General features: G+C 55.7%; 8 protein-coding genes across 8 annotated transcripts; 6 read left to right on the top strand and 2 right to left on the bottom strand.

Annotated features, from left to right (window-relative positions):
* Positions 1-349: 349 nt before the first annotated feature.
* Positions 350-1,084, bottom strand: CTAM01_14051 (uncharacterized protein; the record flags this gene model as incomplete). The annotated part of the gene is made up of 1 exon (XM_060530052.1): positions 350-1,084. One exon carries the CDS (start codon positions 1,082-1,084, stop codon positions 350-352), a length of 735 nt encoding a protein of 244 aa, XP_060375406.1.
* A 1,412-nt stretch (positions 1,085-2,496) lies between these two features.
* On the top strand, positions 2,497-3,580 carry CTAM01_14050 (uncharacterized protein; the record flags this gene model as incomplete). The annotated part of the gene is made up of 5 exons (XM_060530051.1): positions 2,497-2,561; positions 2,619-2,668; positions 2,882-3,175; positions 3,309-3,328; positions 3,407-3,580. The coding sequence occupies 5 exons, from the start codon at positions 2,497-2,499 to the stop codon at positions 3,578-3,580; spliced, it is 603 nt and encodes a 200-aa protein (XP_060375405.1).
* A 1,691-nt stretch (positions 3,581-5,271) lies between these two features.
* On the bottom strand, positions 5,272-5,868 carry CTAM01_14049 (uncharacterized protein; the record flags this gene model as incomplete). The annotated part of the gene is made up of 1 exon (XM_060530050.1): positions 5,272-5,868. One exon carries the CDS (start codon positions 5,866-5,868, stop codon positions 5,272-5,274), a length of 597 nt encoding a protein of 198 aa, XP_060375404.1.
* Positions 5,869-6,574: 706 nt separating this feature from the next.
* On the top strand, positions 6,575-7,232 carry CTAM01_14048 (uncharacterized protein; the record flags this gene model as incomplete). The annotated part of the gene is made up of 2 exons (XM_060530049.1): positions 6,575-6,693; positions 6,950-7,232. 2 exons carry the CDS (start codon positions 6,575-6,577, stop codon positions 7,230-7,232), a joined length of 402 nt encoding a protein of 133 aa, XP_060375403.1.
* Positions 7,233-7,940: 708 nt separating this feature from the next.
* On the top strand, positions 7,941-8,311 carry CTAM01_14047 (uncharacterized protein; the record flags this gene model as incomplete). Its single annotated transcript, XM_060530048.1, has 2 exons — positions 7,941-7,966; positions 8,038-8,311. The coding sequence occupies 2 exons, from the start codon at positions 7,941-7,943 to the stop codon at positions 8,309-8,311; spliced, it is 300 nt and encodes a 99-aa protein (XP_060375402.1).
* Positions 8,312-8,823: 512 nt separating this feature from the next.
* Positions 8,824-9,384, top strand: CTAM01_14046 (uncharacterized protein; the record flags this gene model as incomplete). Its single annotated transcript, XM_060530047.1, has 1 exon — positions 8,824-9,384. A coding segment is annotated over one exon (561 nt), but the record flags the coding sequence as incomplete, so codon positions are not given.
* Positions 9,385-9,804: 420 nt separating this feature from the next.
* CTAM01_14045 (fungal specific transcription factor domain-containing protein) lies at positions 9,805-12,922 on the top strand (the record flags this gene model as incomplete). The annotated part of the gene is made up of 3 exons (XM_060530046.1): positions 9,805-10,109; positions 10,713-10,952; positions 11,263-12,922. The coding sequence occupies 3 exons, from the start codon at positions 9,805-9,807 to the stop codon at positions 12,920-12,922; spliced, it is 2,205 nt and encodes a 734-aa protein (XP_060375400.1).
* A 1,748-nt stretch (positions 12,923-14,670) lies between these two features.
* On the top strand, positions 14,671-16,925 carry CTAM01_14044 (uncharacterized protein; the record flags this gene model as incomplete). The annotated part of the gene is made up of 4 exons (XM_060530045.1): positions 14,671-15,497; positions 15,596-15,850; positions 15,934-16,226; positions 16,303-16,925. 4 exons carry the CDS (start codon positions 14,671-14,673, stop codon positions 16,923-16,925), a joined length of 1,998 nt encoding a protein of 665 aa, XP_060375399.1.
* Between the last annotated feature and the right edge of the window lie 248 nt (positions 16,926-17,173).

Genomic DNA, 17,173 nt, shown 5'->3' with positions numbered 1-17,173 from the left:
TCCTCGAGAGCCTGACGAAGCTGATCTTCGGTATATTGAGGCATTATATATAGAAGAAGACATGTGCAAAAGATGAGCCCATTTGGACGCGAATTGAAAATGTTGTGATAAAAGGAGGTTGGGGGTGGGCATTGGGTTGTGGTGGATTTTCGCGTTTTTGTGGGTGCCAGAAACAGGGGGGTGCCAGGAAGTGGGTATGTTGACTTACAACATGGGCTATCTAGAAAGTCCCTAGCTGTCTAACAGGGAACATTTAAGGGAATCCCCGCATGACTCTGCTACTATTTTCAAGTTTTTCTTTCTTCAAAATTGGTTTGGTCATCCAGAATTCTCGGTCCGGTTAGGCATCTTAGCACAGAAAGTAGTCATGGGGATCGTCGCCCGCCAAAGCCATCATTGCAAGGTCTTCAAGGTATGCCCGAAACCCTGAATGCAACTTGACCTTGGGCGACCAATGATAGAATTGCATGACAGAAAACCGGAGCTCCCTCATCGCCTCCATACTACCATGCGTTTCCAAGACGCATTGATCGACCTGTTTCTTCTCATCCTGTGTGAGCGTAGGATAGGCATCATCGAACTGCCGAAGAAGAAGCGCCAGCTCCGCCGGACCAAACATCCATAGACTCCCTTCGTCGCCGGCTGGGCCAAGGTCGACACCTACCCCGCTGTCCCAGTCGAACTTCTTCCAAATGTCTTTGGATGGCGCATGCAGAAGGGGATTCGCTCCGAATAGGTCAAAGTCCACGTGTTCCTCCTTCACAACTCGAGCCGCATTGTAAAGAATGTCACCCAGGTCACCTGCTGAGTCTTCCTGCTCCGGTTCTTGAAGCTTGAATCCGTCACTGACTGTAAGGAACGTCAGGTAGTCTGTGTCCAGGGCGCAGTGGCCATTTTCGCCCATTACTCGTTTTTTGAGCGCTTCGATATCCTCTGGAGATGCGGGAGGACAGATGTAGGTTGCTCCAGTCGGGCTTTCCGCCGAAGAGAGCAGAGCCTCATTCAGAAGTTCGGCGAGCTCCGCTATAGTCTTGGTCGCTAGATTTTGAGCATGACCTCGTGGATGAGAGCCGGGGGTGGCCATGATCAGGAGTAATACAGGTGATGAAGATGAAGATCCGGAAGATGTTGCCGTGTTCCCTTCCGGTTTGTGCTCTCAGCCTCTTAACGGCAATGGACCTAGCTTAGGTTTGTAAGCAAGACACTCATTGGGTTTGGTGGGTCTTGAACTGTTGAGTACTATTACAAGCAAGGTGCACTAGTTTCCGTTATCAGCCGATTGGCGCAGCCCGGCGCTGAATATCCTGAAGCGGGCAAGAAGGCGAACGCTCTCTTTTGTATAGCGCGTGGCGCACAGTAGAGGGAGATTGACAAGACGCACGCGTACAGAGAATAGAGAAGGAACCGTTGATAGGCGTAAGGCATGTAATAACAGGAGCTAGGTCAGACGAAGAACGATAAAGGAGGGAAGAAGGAAAACAGGCTAGGTATTCGCGATGGGGTAGAGGAGACCCGTACCTAAACCTGTTGGATACTTCTAGGCTCTACGACACTGCTGCTAGAAATTTCAGTGCGAATGTTTCTTACTAATTGGTCGTTCTGGGCATTTCTAGTAAGGTGAATTAGAAGGCATGTAAACAATATTGATGAGTGCGCTGGCGTCCATTTCGGTCATCTTATACTATTCATCTAAGTGGCGACCAGCTACTGCCCTTATTGGTTACTGAGAGTTTAGGGTCAAGTTACTGAGCTGTGTCTGATAGTCTTGGAGCTTTATCGCCTCACAACTCACTTACTGCAAATGCACTTCCCCCATCGAGTCCTGCGCCGCCGCTTCTCTGCATGTACGGGCCTGAGCCCGGACGGGGCATGTTTTCTTCTATTCTTTTTCTTCCTTTAAACTCTGTCTGTATCGACGTTACTTTGAACAGGGATCTAGACTCAACTATTGTTGGATTTGGGTCATGCGCTTAATTAAGTTCAATATTAACACTATCCTACTAAGTCAAGTAAATATTGAAAGTGTACTGTTATATTTTATAGTTAAAACCATATTATATCAGACAGTCTTTCTTTTGAAAAACATTCATCCTTTTCAAGTCGAATCTCTTCCTCTCTTCAAACTCACAGACGTACTTACGAGCCCCTCAATATAATACGAGGATATGGGAGAGATTCTCGTAGATAGACGGAAAGTCGGTATCAACGTCGCCGGCTCAACCCGGATATCCCGAAGTGCTGTTCCTCATCTGATGTTTAATGGTATTGGGTACATTTCAAGTAGAAAGTTTGCAGCTCCCACTTTCTAGCTCTGGGCGTGGCACGTGTCTGGTGGTGATAGTCCTAGTGCTTCTGCCCCGGCTTTTACAGGTAATTCGACGGAACGCATTGCGAGTCAGTCTATACCATGATTAGGGTGTAGGAAGTCTTCCAGTGGAGGATGTGAGGCGATGTGAGGTAAGCTTGGGAGATGGGAAGCCCGTTGCCGGCCAAAAGATGTGGTGTACGGAGTTTATTCGACCGAATCGGATGATCATTGCTGACATTCTCCGTGGAGATAGGTTGGGAGACGGAGACCAGCTGCCGATTCAATGGTGTTTACTCAACTGTTTGTGTAGTATGCTACGGTTACGATTGCTGATAGTGCCGGTATTGTCGGAGAACGGAGGTCAGCAGGATCCCGCTGACATATCCGGGCGGGTGCCGGAGGGGCCGAGAAATCTTAACCTCTGGATGGCCCCACATAGTCCACTATCGGCTTTGGTATTTATCGCCGATCAGCTAGTCAGGCCAGAGAGTTTGGGACTATGGTCTGGTGCAATGCTCTCGCAAGCAGCTTCTCGATTTATGACCTTAACATCCTCTGATACGCTGCACCTAGATTTCATCGTAGCACTCTTGATGCCGCTGCAGCAGTCAAAGTTGCAGCCGGAACAGCCAAAAGCGATGAGAGTTTCCAGTAATCAAAGTTGCGGGGGACAGAACCACTCTATACGTCACAGATCAGCCGAGTACGACATCCGCTTCAGAGTGCGATTGGCAGGGGTGCGAAAGACAAGAATGCCGTTCAAACTCCGAGATTCTCTTGGCCGCCGTTGGTTGTTGGCTGTTGCTTTCAAGGTCCTAGACGGGCGGCAGCGGATGGCCACACACGGGAACGGGAGTTTCTTCGGCCGTACATTGTGGAACCAATCTTGAGATCGCGAGGTAAGGTGATGTGAGGTCTTGCCATGCCGCGCCGTGGCCTTGGTTTCCCTGTTACCGATACTTAGCTGAGTCCATCACCAAAGATTTACCGAAAAATACAGGAGACAAATCGAACCACGGCGTCGCTTATTGCCGTCACGCGCTGTGGTCCCGCGGACTTGAGCGACTTTGATTGCTCGGCTGCGGGGGGTCGGTGTAGCCTCTCAGGCTCCTCAGCTTCACCGAGTGGATCTCGCCAGGCGCCGGTGGTCCGGAAACCGGCGGAAGTGATTCCGGAAGAAGGACCCACTCTTCCAATGTGCCGCAAGTCCGCAAGGCCAAAACGCCACCAACCCTGGTCGGTGCACTGATCGCCGGTTGTGCGAGAGACTGAGAAATGCCATTGTTTCGTCTGGTTTGATTCACCAGCTTTGGTAATGGTAATCAGCCCAGTACATCTGACCGCGGCGGACCGTCGATTGTCTTCCGGAGTGTGTGTATCGTATGCGCTTCCCTCAGCTCCATTTCCACCAAGCGACCCGGTTCAACGGTTGATCCATTCTTTCCAACTTTTGTTCTGATGCCCACAAGACAGAGATGACGGCGTTTACAGGAGGCTGGTTTCCATCGTGTCGATCCTGTGAAAGACCTACCGGTACCACACCCAGTTGCCCATGGCCGTTTGCGAGACTCGGGGGACAGAAGAGACAAGGGAGCAGAAGCGCCGGACCAACGTGCATCTCCTCAAGACAATACGGGGCAGAAGAGCGACACCAAGGCGGAGGTGTGGTGCGAAATGACATCAACTCCGGGCATGGTAGCGCTGGGCAGAGGTTCCGGTAGGAGACGACAGGGGCAGGAAAAGTGGACGCAACCTCCGGATTTCACGGAGAAAACAGCCTGGCGTCGTCAGCGACATCAGCTTACACTGTACGGAGTACAGTTTGTTTGATTCTCGAAGCCATGACCCGTTTGCCTGGCAGCGCTTCAGCCGGTGGAAAATAGCGCACTGTAGCGAGCTGCGCGCTCTCTTTTTCTCTCTCTCTTTCTTGCCCTCTCTTTCCCTCTCTGGAATTGGGCTTTAGGGCCTAGCCGTGGCATGACGATAAAATCAGCAGACCGTCAATAAGACAGTGCTACGCTGCAGCAAACGTTCGTCTGTTTCTGAAGAGAGAATTCGAGGTCACACAATTGCGTGCAGTGTGTCGGATGTTGGGTTTCAGACCAGGCTGCTTCGGTAACAGATCGTATGGTGCAAGTGTTCAAAATTCGATTTGTTTGTGCCGCGGACCAGCACGCTGGGCTGAAATGTACATACTGGCACGCGCCGGGTCGGGGGTGCGTAGAGAGGGAACCACCCGCACTGGGCAGGTTTGCCGGCAACACTACGGCGAGTCGGGCGCCAGACAGGAAGACCATCCCCAGAAGTTCGGCCGCGAGCTCACAGAACCATGTCCGAGGTCGCACGAATGAAGCATCTCGCCAAGGAACGGGGGGGTACAGATGCTCCAGAGAATGCAATCAAGAACCGGTATCCAATGTCGCGATTCTCGTCAACCGAGGAATAAGTCGGAACAAGACGCGCGAAAGTGTGGATATCGACGGCAGCCGCCAGCCCCGTCTGGATATCTGCCGAGAAGTCTGGATTAGGCTTTTCTTCGGTCACCGGGAGAGAGTGTTCAGACGCTCCGCAGAACAAATGCGACATAACGCGCTTCCCCGGACGAAAAGGATGAACGTAGCGAACGTAGCGAAATCCGATGCAGCGTTCTAGAGACATCAGGCTGTTTCCTTTTGCGCGTAGGGTGCTGCGGAGCCTGACCAGCCCTGAAGAGAGGCACCCAAAAAAGAGAGCGTGCACTGGGAAAGGTTTCTCGGCCCGCCCACCGGCTATGCCATACTGTGTTCTTTGATTTTTGCGCCCCCTATAACAGCGCGGGAGCAGATGTCGCATGTTTGTACGACATATACCTAAAGTCTGTAAAAAAGGCATCAGAGATCCGGCTTGGCCGCGTAGTCGGCATGGTGACAGTGCACAAGGGCATTGTATCCCTACCTGATGTCACAGGAAGAGGTATTGTCAACTTATCGACACTCTGTGCCTGGCTCGGTGGCTCCCAGACGTACGGTAGCCAACGTCGGTTTTGTGCCGAGCACATCTTGATATCCATTCCTTGACGCAGTGGAAACCTGATGTAAGACACAGTGGCATGCCGCAGTATGCCTTTGCTGCAGAAAATGTTTGGTGATACGGACAGAAACGAAGAAACGGCCGAGTGGGGCGGGGCGTCGACTGTGCAAGTTCGCTTCAGCACGGGGAACGAGCGAGGGAAAGGGCCCAGGTTCAGGCCCGGGCAGGTCGAGTTTGATTAAACAGAAATTTGGCGCGTCGCCGGAACGAGATGGCGCTGGACTTTCTCGGGATTGCTGCTCCATGGTGAAAACTGGGGGCGAGGGCGTGCTGGGTGGGATGCCACCGGAGCGAAGACGGAACAGCTTGCAAACGTAGCAGACCCGGACGAGGCGGCAGCTTTTGCCGGCACTGCCTTTCGTGCACATTGCACAGAAGCAACAGCCGTGTCGACCCTCGGCCAGCGTGCCAGTCGTGTGTTCCAGACCAGCCCGATGGCCGGGACGAGCCGTGGACTGGCTATCCCACATACCAGAGACATCCAGCAGCATTATCTTGATGATGTGCAGAGGTATGGTGTCCGGACTTGCAAATCGGCAGAGTGTCGACGACGACGCGGTCGAGTTGGCATGGGAGAGACTCAACCGGAAAATGTGCCCCTGGAGAACTTCTATAGCTGGGAGGACCACGCCTACGTGCCCCCTAAATCATAACGAGAAGCGCATCGGCTCCGCGTAGCAGAGCGTATAGCGTCGGCATAGTCAGAAGCCCATTGAGCAAATTACAGTTTTGCTGCTGCATTTCCGGCCCCTCTTCATCTCGATCGCTGGAGGCCGTGCCGTCAAAGAAGTGTCCAAAGGCACGAGCGCAGCGTCCAACGAAAGCGCCCTGCCGCGCCGTCACGCCGTGTCTGCGAAGATCAAATTCGGGATGGGGTCAATCTTCCGTTGGAAGTTGGCGGCGCGATGATCATGGTCAGGGACGGACAAGCTGGCGTGGCTCTGTAGCCGCCGGTTGGTTTTTGGCGCTCCGTGGAATTTGGGGACAAGCACCAAGGAGAGGAAGAAAGGTACGGAGTACTTGGAAGAGGGTGCGATACCGACTCTAGGACCAGGGGGGCGCGGCGATTCCAGGCCCGCCCGGCGGTGTTTGTCGTCCACACCCCCGTGGGCCATGGACCATGGCATTCTGTGCCTCGCCGTCGTTCTCGTCCGCGGTCCTCTCTTGCCCTGTGGCCTGTACTCCGTACCTTAGGCTATGGCTCTCTCTGTCGCTGAAAGGTGCAAGTCAGGCCAGGTGGACATGGCCCGATTGCGCTGGCCGTCCCTTCTCATTGCGGTGTGGGCCAATGCCCGGCGTGCCGCGGGTCTGGCAGGGTTTGTGACTCTGTGCTGCCGAGGCGAAAGCGCTGTAGCAATCGGCGGGCCCGGCTTTATCGCAGGGCAGGGTGATGAAGGCTCGTTGGGACTGGTCGGGTCCGAAAGGCAAGCTCGGAGGAGGGGTTGCAGTGTCAGCCAAGACTACTCTCGCGTTGATAGTGGTATCAGTACAGGAGTAGAGTCGTCTTTTGAGGCTATTCGACTAAGCTTGCGGGAGATGGGCGCATTGCCTGTCGTAGAATTGGCGGCGCAGGTCGCAGGGGAACATGGTGAGACGGAGGAACGGTCTGCCCACAAGACGGACGGTGAAATTCGCTAGGCTTGCAAACAAACGGGATTGCGACCGGTCGGCGGCGGAGGCAGAGGACGGATGGATGCGAGACGCGAAATGTGTCGGGGAAGTATGCCGCAGGCACTGTGTCGAGACTGTACGAAGTATGCGCATCGTTTTGGCTTTCGGGCGGCATCCGGGCTGGGGTTGGGGGGACTTCATTTGCGCCTCTGTGGATTGGGCAGAAATATTGGAAATGTCATGACCTTTGAGTGAAGCTTTTCAGAAGTTTGAGAAGAGACAGAAAAAAGAGGCAAACAATGGATATCAAAGAAGGGAGGATCACAATTACACATTCATTGTCGCTCCTTCTCATCAAGAACGAATGGAAGAATGGAAGCACAGGGGAGGCTCGAGGTAGGTGCCTGCCGCGGGAGTGCAGGTGTCGGCAGGGCAGCGATGCGTGTCAGGCAACGCAAGCGCGCAGACGCTGAGGCAGGTACCGATTCGACGGAAGTTGGAGTGAAGGCAGACACGGGCAACCTGGAACCTGGAAGGAGAGACCCGAAGAGAGGGCAGAGGGCGGTACTTGAGTTTTGGGGAGTGAGTGTCTAGGCTGGTGAGTACCGGACATGTACCTCCCTGAGGTGATGTGCGACGGACATTGACGCGGAAGGCAGAATGGGCAGAGTGGGTCCCCTCGCTCCTGGTTTCCTTCCGTCTCTCCTCATTCAGCTCCGGCACCACCAGCCGATCCGCCCGTAAAACCTCAGCAAAGGAGGGACCTCAGGCCCGCCCGTGTGTGGGCGAGGCAGGTGGCCCAGGCAGCTCCTGCTTTTTCGTTTTCTGTCCTGTCCTGTCCTCCCCTCCCTTCTTGCCTGTTCATTGTGCAGTGTCTCTGTCACTCTGCCTCTGCCTCTGCCTCTTTCCCGAATGCTATTTTTTTTCGCGCCTGCCTCCGAGGGTTGTGGAAATGCCAGGTACCTGTGTCCCCGTACTGTTCCATTTCCCCTCGGATTGTTCTATACGCACACCCCCCTATTCTCAGCCCTCCTCACTCTTTACCTTAGTCTTTCACCTTTTTTCATTTTGGCACTTTCCACCACCCTGTCCCTTCCCCCCCAAAAAAGTCCGCCGACTGCTCCCGCTTCCGCAGGCCGTGACTTCCTAACCCGCACCGAGCTTGGCCAGCCCTCAGTGGGGACGACCATCTGGCGACATCCGTCCGTTTCGTTCGGGGGCAAGACCTCTCTCTGTCTTCCTTCAGTTTCTGTGCCGTCTCCTCCCACCACTTTCGTTCGGATTGCAGTCGATAGAAGGAGCCGTTGCGACGGGATGATATAATAATCAAAGGTGCGGCCAGAGTAAGGAGGTAGGGAGAGAGAGAGGAAGGATGGAAGTTAGGGACTTGAGTGCGCTGTTGCAATGAATGCGAGGCCGAGGCCCGCCCGCCTACCTTACCTTGGGCACGCCGTGTGTGCCTCCTTCCCCCGTGTCCACGTCCCGTAACCCGTGTGCCGGTTCCCTCTTGCTCTTTCCCCAGGTCGTCCACCTCCGCCTGCCTTTTCACGTCCACCACTTTGTGCTTTTCGCCTGAGGTGGTCTCTTTCTGACATTGCTCCTGCTGTCTCAAGTGAACGTCCAGTGTACCTAATATTCCCTCTTTCCCACTCTGATTTATCCTCTACTCTTCACGTGAGGCGACTGAAAGGTAAGGTACGGACGCTTCCTTCCCCCGCTTGCCCTCCGTGCGGCGTGCCCTCCTCCCGTCCTCGTAGTGTCTACGGAGTAGGTACCTGCCTTGAGGTAGGTAAGGTATCCGTAGACTACAGAAATACGTACTGTACAGGTCACACCCCCTCCCCCATCCTCTCCACACCCCTCCCCTCCCTCGTACTCCACTCCTTCCTTCCTCCTCTTCCAACCACCGAAACCTGAGGACCACCGCCCGGATTTTTCGCCCACCACCGAGAAATCGCGGCCGACCCGTGCCCTCCGATTCTGCTCTTTTTTCGTCTTCCACTGTCCACCGCGTACAGCACAACTTCCAACGCTCAACATCACCGCATCTCTCACAACTTTCAACACAAAAGAAACAAACATCGCCAACCGCCTCCGACACCGTCCCGGCATCAAATTCAACCAAGTCCGACCCCTTTTATCCCGTCGCCTCTTCGGCCGCTGTGGGCATCGTTCCGCAAACTCCCCCCGTCGCGTTCTGCCCCCCTTCCTGGGGCCTTGACGCCGCCGCCCGCCCTCGCCCGCTACCTCCTGCCTGGGGGTCTCGCCTTTCTGGAGCCACCCTTCTCCATAATCTCGGCGCGACGGGTCGTCTTTTCTCTGCGTCACCCGGCCCCAAAACTCTCTTCTCTTCCGGAGCCCCCCTCAACAAAACACTCCTCCTCCCGCGACCTTGACGCCCCCGAACTCTCCCTTCTTTTTCCTCCTTTCTTCAACTTCACCTCGTCGACTCTCCGGCTTTCTGACGCCGACCATCGCCGTGTGACTTTTGCGGACGTCACAAGTCGCCTCACTGGGATCACGACATCATCCCACAAACCAAGCAAGATTCTTCTACTCTTACCTACCTTGGGTGGATCAAGAAGCTCATCGCGTCGCGTCTTTTCATCCACCTCCGGCTGAACACACGCGCATCCGGGTTTCACCACACAAACCCTACCTACCGCCCTCATCTTCTCGTCGGCGCACTCTCTGCTCTGCAGAAGGGGAAAAAAGAGAAAAGTTCCATCATCCAGCGACACGCCGCTACTGACCAACACTGGTTCGCATCTCATCCACTTCACACCAACACCCAACCTCACACACACAACCGCACTATGTCGGCCAGCGTTGTGCGGTCTACCGCCCTCCGAGCTGGCGGCGCCTGCGTGCGCTGTCGCAAGGGCAAAACCAAGTGCGTCTACGAAAACGGCCGCGCTCCTTGCAAGAACTGTGCCAAGGGCATGCACGAGTGCTATCTGCCCTCCGAGTCCATGGCCCATCACCATGGCCAGTCGCCTGCCCGTCATACCGCCGCTCATCGCCCTGCGCGTGAGAGTCTTCCTGCCTCGGTCCCGGCCGGCGATGTGCGCGCCGCCAACCCGGCTTCTACCACGTCTCGTCACGTTCAGACTCCCGAGAAGTAAGTTTGACAATTTGTTATTCATATTTCAAGCATTTTCATCTTCTTCCCCTTCACTGCCTCCGCCGCCTTGCCCCGAACCTTGCGCGACGCACACTTTTTGCGCTTGGCACTCAGTTGCCTTTTGCGCGCGCGCGCGCGCCGTGTGCCGGGTGTGCTATTCTCGTCTTTCGGCTGTGTCGCCGCCCACCGCCGCCGACCAGGGAGGGGAGCTCGGCCCCCTACTGCATGCGGCCTGGGCGCGGTGGCTTGTTCCCCTTCTCATCACACACGCGCGGTCATCTCTTGTTCTTCGTTCCCCCCCCCTTCTGTTCCGTCTGCCCAAGTGCCCTCCCCCTTGTTTCTTTTTTCCCCAAGATTTGGCTGCCATTGCTTCGATCTCCCGAAGACGGCGTTTCGTCTCCAGCCGACGGCATCTCCCACCGCCGCTAGCCTAACCCTCGGAGCCGCCATCTGACGGCGGGCTTTCCCTTGGATCCCACAAGCTTTCCAATATCCATTTTGGTGTATCCGTACTCGCTCTGCCCCCCTCCCCATTCTCATTTCCCGAGTCACATCCCCGTCTCCGCCACTTTTCACTCCACTTCTTCCCACCCGGGCCAGTCGCCGGGATGGATATGTCTTTCCACGCCCCCCGAACGCCAACACGGGCGCAAAAAGAAACACGAATGCTGACCTCATCCCCGCCAGACTCACACCGGAGCTGATCCAAGAATGCGAACGCGTCATTTCCAAGACGTACCCGGCGTGTGTTGCTTTCCACAAGCCTTCGTTCATCCAGCAGCTCAAGAACGCCTCGCTGGACCCGGCCCTCATCTACGCGCTGCTCACCTGCGCCGCTCGGTACGTACCTCTGCCTTTCGGGTCTTCCGATCCCCGATCCCAATTTCCCTCCTGATTTTGTGTTTCACTACGTCCCCCCCGCAATGTCCGGCTTTTTTTTGTGGGTGGCGCGGCCTTCCGTTCGGAAGCCTCGTGTCGGCTCGCTTAGCCACAAATGTCCGGACTTGGGCCGAAAAAGTGTCACCACTTTGTCTTTATTGTGGTCATTGTCTCTGAGGCCCGACTCAGTCGCCGCCTTGCAGGCTAGCTCTGCACAATGGTAAACTTAAGCGGACGAACACACTCAGCTAACTTCATTGTCCTTCCGCAGAAGCTCCCCCACCTTGATTAGACGCTATGGCGGGCAGTCCGGTGCGACTGGTGCTGCTGAGCACTTTGCAGCCAAGGCCATGGGCATCATTAATCAGAACCTCGACACTCCCAGCCTCGCTGAGATTCAGGCCATCTGCCTGATCATCATCCACGAGTGGGGTTCCCGCAATGCCGTTCGCGCCTACATCTACCTGGGCCAGGCCAGTCGCATGGTCCAGATGTACCGCATCCTCCACAGCCACCATGCGGCCGTCAGTGATGCCGATAGGTTCCTTCAGGACGAGTCGTTCCGCCGTGTGCTGTGGCTGTTGTACATCCTCGACTGCCTACTGACCAGCACGCCCGGCCGTCAGCCGGCTTTGTCTGCCAACGACACGGCTGACGTCTCTCTGCCCTGCTCCGACATGAACTTTGCCTTCGGCAATGCTGTCTACGTTCAGACCATCAACCTCAGCGATCCATCTCGGATGCCTTCTGGCTCCCGTACCGACGAGGTTGGTGAGTTTGGCCAAATTGTCATGGCCACTCGCATCTGGCGCGACGTTGTCCAAATGTTGATGACCACGACCACTGAGACCTTCAACGATAATGTCTGCACTGGTCTCATGGGCGAGATCGAGCGCCTTCGTGCTTCCCTGTCGATGCAGTACGTCGACAAGCCGGGCCAGATTAATCTCCACATCACCATGGGCTCTGGCTTCACATATGCCATGCTGCACTGCATGCTCCATTGCGCATCCATCTTCATCAACCGCCGCCGCCTGCTGCAGTATGTCACTGCACCTGGCTTCAACCTGGAGAGCTGGCGCCTGACCCCCCAGTGCCACGATATTATCGATAGGCTCTTTACGTCGTGCCACAGCACCATCGCCATGCTCACTGCTCTCGAGACTGGCTTTGACAAGGAGGGCATCATCTGCTTCCCCATCTTCATGCTGTTCTCGTCCTTCACTGCCAGTGCCACCGTTGCGTACCTGTCTCTCAAAGGCCTGACTCCCCCTAACGCGGTCGAGACTGCCGGGCATATTGTGCGCGACGGTCTCCACTTCATGCAGGATGGCGTTGACACCTGGCCTCTGATCAGCTCCTGGCTGCGTCACCTTGCCGTTATGCATAGAGTGCTCGGCAACGATGCTGTCGCTGGTAGCCCCAGTGTTGCAGGCACCTCTGTCCCTCCTACCAGCGCCCCGCCCGCCGACCAGGCCTCTGTTAAGGACGAAGCCGCCTCGAACCCAGACACCAACCCCGACGCAATGGACTACGACCAGACCTCCAACTCCAACGCCGGCACTGGTGCCCCCGTTCCCCCGGCTCCTGCCAATAACCACACTGCCTCTGTGAGCGAGAGTGGCCGAGAGAGCGGCCGCGACAGTGAGCCTCCTGCGCCTCTGCCGCGTCGCCCCGGTGTCACTACTATCAACGGTGGTTCCGGCGGTGTTGGTACCCCGGCTTCCGTCAGCCCTCCTCCTCCCCAGCCGGCCGAGATCAAGCAGTCTACCGAGATGCTTCCTCAACCTCCCATTTGCAACGGCGTGGCGTCTGCCGAACCTTCTGCTCCTGTGCCCCAGGACATGACGGCTAGCGAACTCTGCTCCGCATTCGAGCGCCAGCTACTCGAGCTTGACGACCTCGCTGCCTTCATGGGTGGCGGAGTTTGACTCACCTCTTGATCAAACTTGACCTTCATGGAGAGACTTCCAATTCTTTTAACGAAACACTGCAACGCCTCGGCACAGTTTCAGACCGACATATTGTACAGTACGACAAAAATACCCTGCGGATGCTTTTTTTTGATCTTGCGTCGGCCAGTCTCTCGAACCGGTTCCAGTATGGGATAATTGTGCTTTGACATCTAGGCAGAGTGGGTGTTGCGGAGGCTGTCGTAAGTACGCGACGTCTTGGGCACTATGGTATTTAGGAGGACCGCTTTCACGGGCACCCTTACATAGGGAGCAAATGGATGTGCTTCTCCTGTGGGAAGGAAGGTAATGAGTTCTCATTTCGGCGTTGGAGGTGGTTCGTCAACGGTAGGCTGCGGCCAGCTCTACGGAGTCGTTGATCTTTATGTGTTTGTCCTGCGATAAGGCAACATTCGAGGACTTCTTGATTGCCTCATTTGAGGCCATGCTGCGTTAGCAAAAAGCAGCCATTAAGGCGTTAGGTCCCAAGTTGCATGGTAGCTTTTAATCGAATACCCATGGCACACTTCATCACTCTGTCTTTTAACTCATGTGAACATGTGCTCCTTCCTCTACTACTGGCCATCTGACGTCTGCAGCGTGCATTGTAGCTGTCGCTGTGAACCTTCTTTTCTTTGTGACATTTGTCTTGCATGATTTGGAAGAAGGCCAGAGAATTGGGTCAGGTAAGCGGACTGCCAATCTCGACACCAGCCGGGCCCAGGATAATACTCTTCCCGGATGTACCTCATGATCAATATGTTCGTCTCGGGTTGTTGACACCTGTAATGTCTCCAGAGTTCGTGCTCCCTGCCCAATGAGGTAGAGACCAAAACTTACAATCCTCCATCATGTCAGAGGATCCAGGCTGATGTCAGATGTTCTACGCAGTATGCGAACGGTTAAAGTATTCCTAGTGAGCGGCCCTGTGTTTGTTAGTGGATGAGACCAGGGGCGGGGCCGGGGGTGGGAGCGGATTTCGGCATTCGGCGCAACACACATCCCTGGCCCCGCCCACACGCCACACGCAAGCCACATGTAAGCCTCAGGCTCACCTCCATCAGCCATGACCACATCTGAGGCTGTTGCCAGCAGGACCGGCCGGGTTTCAACATTTTCAACTTCAACTCCGCCTCTCGACATACATATGCCGCAAGGACCTCAACATCGCCCACACCACTCATGGCCCAAACCCGGCGGGTTTCGAAGCCAATCCTCCTCCTGCTCACTCCATCGCCCATTGTTCCCCCTTCCCACTTCCTAAGTTCCCTTTTTCGTTGGTCTCACACTTCCTGCACTCCATCCAAACGGCATTTGCGATACCAAACGGACATCTGAAGCCCGTTCAAAGCTGGCAGGTGTTTCGTTGGCTGCGAATATCGTGAGACAGAAAGTACAGACAGAGAGATACCTACACACAAGAGACGGAGGAAGAGAGAGGGAGATTGATCGCCTGCAGCCAAAAAGCTTAGCAGGGCGAATTTTGGCCCGCCACCAACTCCGGGACCTGGCACCACCGTAACCATCGCGCAACACACACGCCGCTGCTCAACCAAGTCCGCTCGCCGCCCACAACCCCGGGGGAAGGTGGACTTCCGGATTCTCGGCCCGCTTACCAAAGAAAGCAAAGCCTTGCCCACTGACGGATTGTACCTTTTTACCACCTTTTTCTTCCTGTTCTTCAAACTTAAACGACAGGGGTATTCGCTTCCAAGTTTAAATCCCGGATGCCGACGGGGATCGAAACCCGCGACTCGGGGGCCGCCGAGTCGGTCAACGGCGGCATCGCCGCACCCTACGGCCGGGCCTGCACCAACTGCTCCCGCGCAAAGTGCAAATGCATCCTCCGCCCCGTCGGTGGGGCCTGCGAGCGGTGTCACCGGCTCGGCAAGTCGTGCCAGCCGAGCAACCCCATCCGGAAACGCTCCAAGAAGCCGCCGTCCAGCCGGACCGCGCAGCTGGAGGAGAAGCTTGATGGACTTGTTACGCTGCTGAGGCAGTCGGGAAGGCCGAACTTGTCGGCTGATTTGGGTGTTGATATTCACTTGTCTGGGGGGTCTGTTTCCTCTTCGTCGACGACGGCTGCTGCTGCTGCTGCGGAGGCGGCGAGGAGGCAGTCATCTGAGATGGGAGATGTGCATGGCGCTGGCGGCGAGGGTGGTGGAGGATTTGACTCGGCGCAGCATTTCGGCAAAGGTGATCGCAGAGACCGTGGGGCGTCGTTGCCGACGCCGACGCAGACGGCTAGCCCCGAAGAACCCGGGTACGGCGACGAGTTACCATCGCCAGACGAGGCGGAGGCACTCTTTGAGGCGTTTCGTGGTCAGAATCTCAAATACTTCCCGTTTCTCAACTTCAAGGCTACGATGACGGCCGAGGAGCTGCGCGGCGAGAGGCCGTTTTTGTGGATCTGCATCATGACAGTCGCCTCGAGGGTATCAAGTCAACAGCTTGCGCTGGGGCAGCGTGTGCGGCAGATTGTGAGCCACAAGCTGCTTGTCGAGAATGAGAGGAGTATCGATTACCTTCTCGGGTTGTTGGTGATTTTGGGATGGTCAGTACAAGTCACGTTCGTGTTTCTGCTCTTTCTTCTCTTAGTAAAATCGTTTGCGCGTTTGGCCAGTGTCGCTGACATTCTAGGTGTCTTTTTAGGGCAAACCACCAGCTTGGTAACAAGCCGTTCATGTGCTTGTTTTGTCAGATTGCTATCGGTCTCATCTTTGACCTGGGAATGTCCCGCGACCCCTTGGACAGCCTGAACCCTTTCCTCTGCTGGAAGGCTGCTCAGGAGAGGGCTGACCGGGAGAAGACTGGGACTGTGGGGCAGACTCTGTATGTCAAGTCGCAGATGCCGCGGACGATGGAGCAGAGGAGAGCTGTGGTCGCGTGCTACCTCATCTCGTCGGCGTGAGTACCCTCGATCTACTCAACCAACTTGCCAATTCCAGGCAGTGGCACTGGCTAAGATAACAATGTTAATACCTGTGTAGCGTCGCGAGTTTCTTGGGCAAGATGGACCCCTTGCGTTGGACACCACACATGGATGAATGTCTGCAAGTTCTCGACGAACAGCCCGAGTCGCCCTCAGACCGCACCCTCGTAGCACTAGTCAGGATGCAGCTACTCAAGGAGGAGGCCGGGAAGATGTCCGCGGCATGGCGTCCCGAAACCACGTTCGACATCGTCGATTCGCACAGAACGCCGCCTGCCATGTATGTCAAGCTGCTACAGAGGCAGCTTCAGCAGCATATCCAGAGCCTGCCGTCAGAGCTCCAAAGCACAGGTGAGTCTTCTCCTTCTTTCTCCTACCGCACTTCTGCCTTTCATATCTCGGCAACTCGTCTCTAACCTTTTACTAGACACGATCATCGCCCAACTTCATTGCACAGAACTTTCCATCCAAGAAATCGCCCTCTCCAACAAGACAGGCACCTGCGTGCCCGCCAACCTCCCCGACGTAGCCCGCCTCGACATCTACTACGCCTGCCTGCACGCCGTGAAAGCCTGGTTCGACCACTTCCTGACCCTCCCGCCCGCGGCCTACTACACCACCCCCTTCCTCACCTTCTCGCAGCTCTCCCACTGCATAATCGCGCTCTATCGCCTCTCGGTGCTCGAGGACCCCGTCTGGGACCGGGCCAGCGTGCGGTCAACGATTGATCTCATTGCTACGCTCGACGAGATCGGCGACCGGTTTATGAGAGTTTGCAGCGAGGCTGGATTGAATGTTGACGTTGAGGAGGGAAATGCGTTTGCGAAAGCTGTTAAGACCATCAAGGGGCTCAAGGGAACGTGGGAGGCTTCTATGGCGCCGTTGGCCAAGGTTGACGCGCCTGCTGCAACGGGGGTTGACGGGACAGGTGTCCTTGGGGCTGGGATGGGTGGCGGTGCTGGGGTTGGGGAGGTTGAGTTGGGGCAGTTTGGATTGGATTTGATGGATAACCGGTGGTTTACGGATATCTTTACGCCGTTCGACTTTTAGGGGTTTGTTGATTTACGTGTTTAGGGTGCACCGGATAGATTATGGATGGGACGTATCATGGGTATATATCACGGGCTGGGCTGGGCTGGGCTGGGTAAGGTTGGGTATGGATTGTCGAGTCCGGCGTTGGTAGTGGGATGTTGTTGGGTCTGGGTTTGCATCACCGCTCCTCGATTAGTTGGGATGAGTACTTGATGTACTCTTTTGGGATATAAGTAGGAGACTGGGTGTACGAGTTTGTGTACGTC

This window comes from Colletotrichum tamarilloi, assembly GCF_030869305.1.
Source record: "Colletotrichum tamarilloi strain Tom-12 chromosome Unknown Scaffold_111.1, whole genome shotgun sequence".
Lineage (NCBI taxonomy): Eukaryota > Fungi > Ascomycota > Sordariomycetes > Glomerellales > Glomerellaceae > Colletotrichum > Colletotrichum tamarilloi.
Note: the sequence above shows the minus strand (reverse complement) of the source record. Positions and strands in the feature narration are given on the sequence as shown.